Source organism: Triticum urartu, unplaced genomic scaffold (genome assembly GCF_003073215.2).
Source record: "Triticum urartu cultivar G1812 unplaced genomic scaffold, Tu2.1 TuUngrouped_contig_2181, whole genome shotgun sequence".
Taxonomy (NCBI): Eukaryota; Viridiplantae; Streptophyta; class Magnoliopsida; order Poales; family Poaceae; genus Triticum; species Triticum urartu.
Window position 1 is genome coordinate 37,810 of NW_024112648.1, and position 6,930 is coordinate 44,739.

At 46.2% G+C, this 6,930-nt stretch overlaps 1 protein-coding gene across 1 annotated transcript; it reads left to right on the forward strand.

The window, feature by feature from the left end:
- Nucleotides 1-3,861: 3,861 nt before the first annotated feature.
- Nucleotides 3,862-6,708, forward strand: LOC125526885 (NAC domain-containing protein 48-like). The gene has a single exon (XM_048691494.1). It carries the CDS (start codon nt 4,029-4,031, stop codon nt 5,070-5,072), a length of 1,044 nt encoding a protein of 347 aa, XP_048547451.1. The 5' UTR covers nt 3,862-4,028; the 3' UTR covers nt 5,073-6,708.
- Nucleotides 6,709-6,930: the final 222 nt, after the last annotated feature.

A 6,930-nucleotide genomic window follows, 5' to 3' on the forward strand; every position in this document is an offset into this window, starting at 1 on the left:
TATATCACCCATCATGGGCGATGTGATCTAGGGGAAGAAACCAAATCCACGAGACAAGCATCCCTACATGTACTAAGAATCGACTCAACACCACCGGCTAATACTGGAGACACGACTATCTACCGTTCGTAGATGAACATGAGAAGAGGCACCCAAAGCAAACAACAACAAACGAACATCTAATCGAACAACTAAGGGGTTAATTCTTTTAACACACCAATTAATTGAGCAACTATATATTGCCTATTCCTCCAACTCAAGATGTCCCACACCCTTCTTTGACTCTAAACATGTCCCACACCCTTCCTTCACTCAATGCTCTCCTTACACATGCGCAATACCCCCAAGTTATGCTCCCTTCTTATCTTTACAGTTCCTAGCTCCCTTTGATACAACATCATGAAACAAACACAGATATCAACTCCTTATATACATGGCCCCGCCATCATCCAAGATAGATCAGTGCTATTTCCAAACACACATTAATCAACTAATCGACTAGTTAAAAAGTTTGAAGGTCAACTACATCTCTTATGATCAAAATGTAGTGCCCTAGACACATATTAATAAGATTTCAAATGGTCACCCTCACTATTCTTCTAACATTTTGAGTTTTTGTTTGTTTGGACAAAAAGTACACAATACCTTCAAGATTGTGTGGAAGAATTCTAATCCGTGTGGCACTCTCACATCAGGATGGCTTGAATGACATAACATGTACCATTGCGGTAGAGAACACGTATTCTTTGTTGAACAATAACTCTTTTCACCACGGCCTGCACGCTAGGAAATCTTTTTTCATTGAGTGATCACTTGGTGGGGGAGGATCCCCTCATGAATGCATTACTCAAAGAGCAGGTAGGCAGTGTTAATTACATAAGTTTACACAACGAGAGGAGAGATAAAGGTGCCAATACATAGTGGCCTCTATACTAACATGGTCCTTAAACCCGAAAAATCCAAAGAGAATAGTCTGAAATGATGTTTCTAAGAGTGCCGAACGCAGAGAGGTGCTCATTGCAGAAAACATGGGCATTGCAAGAGTCCCAGATTTTTTACAAGATGGCAAGGGCAATGGTGGGCCAGTTGTTGATGTTGAGGCCAACCGGGTGTTCCAAATGTGATTAGTCACAGTAGGAGCAGCGAGGCCGAGGATCAGCCAAGACTTGCATAAGCTAATCTTTTTTCTTTGAGAAACACAATACAGACGCAGACACATACGAACACGTACATACACACATCTTTATGACCGCGCGCATGCATCCTTACCCCTATGAACACTGGCGGAGCTTCAGCAAGGCTCAATGGGGTGCGTACATGCAGAGCAGGAACGCAACAGCCTCACTGAAGCATTCGTTCTGTAGTTCCTCGATAAAAGCACTCAGCAGAGGAGCTCAGTGTCCGGCAACTGCCCACCACCATGGTCGAATGTCTTGGCTTATTTTATGCTCTCCAGCCCGCCCAACTTCCCTTTTGTAGCTCCCCCACTACCTATGAGCACGTCAAAGAGACCGAGTGGGGATCTTGAGATTGTATCTTAAAACCTATCAATAGACAACTATGATCCACATGAACAAAAAAATGGAGGGGTGATTCACATGAACAAATGACTCTTTTTTCTTAGGGAGAAAAACGGCCCAAGCAAATACTACTAGCAATACTAGATGCGTATGTAACTCCAAAAAAAACGCGAACCTTGGCCTTCCATACACGCTTCAAAAAAAAGTCAAAACCGTGCTACCGCCAATTGGGTTGGGTTGGGTTTGGGGGGAGGGGCACACATCACGAGAGGCGTGCAAACGCACGATCGAGACCAGGACTCCGAGCGCAACACAGCTCGCGTGTCCTTTAAGATCAGGACTCGCCACCGCCGCCGCTCCCTGCCTCCGGTGCCCCCCCTCCTCCTCTCAAACCCCAGCCCGCCTCCCTACCCCTCCTTCAGTAGTAGAGCACATGGACAACTGCTATACAGCACATAGGGTGTGTTTGGTAGAGTGCATGGAGAGTATATGAGCTCAAGAGTTTCCTCCTCGACCACTTTTGGGTGTTTGGTAGCCTGCATGGGTCTCCTCGGCATGCACGAGCTCAGCCCAAATACGCTCTTAGCATGCACGAAGAGAGAACACCCCAACAGCCGTTCACTGGTCAGCATGCATGAGCAAAGCGAGCCACAACGTGTTTTAGAAAATGTTCAGAATTTCTAAAAAATAATTTAATCTTCAGAATACCAAAAGTTTTTCAAATTTTTGAAAAATCTCCAGATTTTCAAAATATGTTAAAATTTTCAAAAAATGTTCTGATTTTCAAATTTTGGTAAGATTTTCAAAAAAAGTTCCAATTTTAAATTTTTTTAAAAAGATTAAACTTTCAAAAAAAATTTAAAAAATAGAATTTCAAAAAATGTATACATTTTCAAAAATGTTGTTTTTTCATGTTTCAAAAAATTATTCACATTTTTTTAATGTTTTGTTCACTTATTTGAAAATACCAGTTGCTACAGTACCAACTGACATGTCTAAACAAATGCAAGCTGCCAAACAGAGTCTGAGCTTAGCATGTCTCAGCACATACACCGCAACCAAACAACAGCAAATGCTTGCACTCAGCATGTCTACACTGATCATATATCATAGGGGAACAACCATGCTAGGTTGGCAATGCTACCAAACACACCCTAACGTGCTGCAAAGGAAACAAGCCCCCCCCCCCCCGCTCTCCCCTTCGCGCCCTTCTGGGCAGGCCCATCTGCGGCCAGGACGCCGCCTGTTTTTTGTTCTTCTTTTCCTTTTTCTTTTTTTCTTTCTTCAATAATTTAGGATATCAAAAGGTTCTATATTTCAAAAAGTTGCTAATTTTGAATCAAACAATCATGAATTCAAAAAAATATTCATGGTTTCAAGAAGATGCTCGGGAATTCAAAAAATGTTCACGAATTTGTAAAAAATGTTCACAAATTTAGAAAATGTTCATGAATTTTAGAAAAATGTTCATGATTTCTAAAAATGTATTGATTTCAAAAAATGTTCATGATTTCAAAAAAATTCTAAAACAATTTCATGATTTCAAAAAAATGTTCGTGAGTTTTAAAAAATGTTCATGATTTAAGAGAATGTTCACAAATTTGTAAAATCAAAACCGTGATTTCGACAAAAATATTCACGTATTTAAAAAATGTTCATCATTTGAAAAATATCACGAATTTAAATGATTTTCGCAAATTGAAAAACAAGAATAAAAATGAAAATAGAGAAAATAAAAAACAAAAATAAAGCAGTAAAGAGGTAAAAAAGAAAAATGAAAATGAAAAAGGAAAGAAAGAAAAAAAACAGGAAAAAACGGTTCCCTTCCCAAAACCGGTTGGGGTGAACCCCGAAATGGGCCGGCCCATAGAAATAGTAGCGCGTGAGGGAGTATACGCTATGTCGCTTGCCAGCGACCTATGCGCTCTATAGAAAGGGTCGTGCACATCGCTTCCTCTTGGATGCCATTAGCTGCTCACAACAGCCTCTTGCTCATGGCAACACTAGTCCTAGCGCCGAGTCACGGAACCCATAGTCATGGTGATGTCTATGCCAGGTTAAGCTCACCCTTCTATGATGACTAGTGCCCTAGTGTGTGTGACATTGTCGATGCATTATTTAGAACACCCGCCTCGCTGATGTGCGCATCCCAGCCAGCCTCATTTGTCTCCACTTCCATGAATACTTTGTCAAGGGCTTTGATGGCTCACTTTAGCTGGACAAAGACCTCCTGATGATCGGAATTGAAAAGCAGGTCCATGTCAATGACAGATTGATCTGTGGGTTTGAGGTGGACAATATCACCAAGCGCACGCTGGAGAAACTTGGGTTGGGTTTGGGGAGGGCCACGCGTCACGAGCGGCGCGCGTGACAGCAAACGCGCGATCGAGGCCAGGACTCCGAGCACAACACAGCTCGCGCGTCCTTTTAAGATCGGGACCCGCCGCCGCCGCCTCTCTCTGCCTCCGGCGCGCCCCCCTCCTCCTCGCCTCAAACCCTAGCCCGCCCATGGCGTCGCCGCCGGCAGGCTCTTCCTCCTTCTACTCAGGCGAGGGCGAGCCTGCCTCCTTCCCGAACCCGTGGTTCGAATGGGAGGGAACCGGCCACCGCCTCCTCTCCCCCTACCACTCGCCGCCACCGCCGCAAACCCTAGCCCATGGCGTCGCCGCCGCCCCCCTCCTGGCCCCTGCCCCCTCACCCACCACGCCTCCGCCCGTCGCGTCGCCTCCTCCGCCTCCGCCTCCGCCTCCTCAGCCCGCGCCCGGCTTCGCCTTCTGCCCGACCGACCGCGAGCTCGTCTCCTTCTACCTCCGCCCAAGAATCTCCGGCCAGCCGCTCCCGGACGCCGCCAAGCAGTTCTTCCACGAGGCAGACGTGTACGCCACGGACCCGGCTTCCCTCGTCGCTGGCCGCCTGCCGGGCCCGGCGAGGGCTCAGGGGGAGAGCAAGAACTGGTACTTCTTCAGCCTCGTGAAGCCCAGGAGCGCCCAGGACAGCCGCAAGTGCCGGATCGTCGGAGGGGGCAAGGGCACATGGAAGCAAGAGCGAGGGAACGGCGTCGTCGGCGCCGAGGGCCGCGCCGTCGGGCGCCTGGAGAGGTTCACGTACACGCCCAACCCCAAGGAGGACAAGAAGCCGCCGGAGTGGCTCATGACGGAGTTCAGCGTCGACCAGCACGACGACGGCGGCCAGCCGAGGCCGGTTCTTTGCCTCTGCAAGATCTACCAGAGCCCGCGCTTCCTCAAGTCCGCCTCCAAGAACTCGGCGTCCGCGCGCAAGAGGAAGTCCGCCGCGGACGAATCACCCGCCGTCAAGCGGCAGCTCCTGTTTCCGGCGCCCCCTCCCCCACCAATTCCGTTGCTGCCCGTCCTGTTTCCCCCGCCCCCTCCTCCCGCACCAAATCTGTCGGCCGAAGACGACGTCTGGGCGCACATTGGTGCGGACCCGGAATTGAACTTTAGCTTGGAAGAGTTCACCGCTCCCTGGCCCTGCTCAATGACGGCAGCGGCGCCGTCTCTGCTAGGATCCGGCCATGGAAGTCAGTGCGCTTAACAGAGCTCCTACATACAGCGGCCATCTCTGAAGATGTTCCTCTCCTCTACTTGTTCAGTTACCCAGGGGCTGATAGTGACTACTCTCAACGGCTGAGATCTCACCAACCGCTTTGATTAAGTCGCTCTAGTTAAACTAGTCATTACCTTTACTGTTATTATGGTTATTGTTTGCTAAAATCAAACCCTGGCCATTATAACTCTACAGCGTATACTCCATGACAATATATCACGGCTCAAGTTTGGGAGCAATGTGATTCTTAAGTTTGATTTGGTGCTATGTTGTGTTGTGCAATGTGATTCTTAAGTTTGATTTGATGCTATCTTGTGTTGCACAATGTGATTCTTAATTTCTGCAGTAGATAATGTGGTTCTTAAGTTTGATTTGATGCTATCTTGTGTTGCACAATGTGGTTCTTAATTTCTGCAGCAGAGATAATGTGGTTCTTAAGTTTGATGCTATCTTGTGTTTCACAATGTGGTTCTTAATTTCTGCAGTGGATAATGTGGTTCTTAAGTTTGATGCTATCTTTTGTTTCATCTTATCTGAATTTAGCACTGCAACTGAATCCTTGAATATATGCTGTATCCTGTTGTTCTCCATAAGTTTTGTTAATCCTGCAAGATCTTTGTTCTAGGCTGGAAACAGGCTTAGATTTTCTTACCGGGGGTCTGGAAGTACTCTAGGCTGCAGCCGAACTTATGAATGTCCATCTGTTTTTTGTAATGCTCCCTTGTCGTCTATGATTCACACCTTTCACTCCTTCCTTTTTTAACTTGTTCGTTGTTGCATTACTGCAGAATGGTCACGATTGCCGTCATGAACTGAAGATGTGCTTTGGCAGCTCACCATGGCTCCTAAGAACTTAAGATGTGCTTTGCTTACAAAAAAGATCCTGACACAATTTGTGGCTTCTGTTTCTAGATGGGTTTTATAGTTTCAGTTGTTTTTGCCTGACAAGGCTTTACTTTGAGATAACATATACACCATATTTTGTTCTGAGGATGCAGGTGTTGCTCATTGTATGATCTCTGAGGATATCCAGAATGATCTAACACAATCTGTAGCACAGTTGCACATAGTAACTTTGTCACACGATATGCAGTTGCTATTTCTAAATGAGTCAGATGATTACATATTTTGCTGGACAGGTGTAATAAATTTGCTGGAACTTGGAAGAAGATAGACCAGACTGACCAGGGGGTGACAGGTACTTTACATGCACAGCTGCTAGTTCTCTGCTCTCAGCGTGGGCATATAAATTCTTCTTCACCATGGCTCGAACCCGCTGATACGATCGTGGGACTTGTTGTTCGATTTGTTCTCTGAATACGAAATGGTGCTTCAGTTGAGCTCTTGTGTAGCAACAGTTTATCATTACCAGCTGTTTCTCCTGCCGACATGGATATACATGTGGCCGGAGGATCGGGTTGGGGAGGCCCTGTGATGGAAACCTCAGGAATCATGGAGGGATTAGGGATGCTAGCAAGTTGCAGTTGGTTTAGAAGATTGGGCTGTAAATTCTTACTCAGGATTGCAATTATGTATGATGCTACAGTTTGATCCTGATGTAGCTGGTAAAGACAAATGAAAAAAACATTAGCATGCGTATGTTACCGCAGGACAAATTTTGGGCTGTAAATTCAGTTTTCTTCATGCATCTATTGTGTCTGGTTAGGTAGGTCTTGTGAAGACTCTGCCCAAAATTGTGGTGGTTCTGAATTACTGTATGCACAGCCACTGTTTCGATGCGGTGCTACGTCGACGATGCTTAGCTCTGGTAGAACTGCAACTATGCACCCAAGGCACACAACTAAGTTCAAGATGACCAACGAGACCTTTCGATCACCAGTATCGT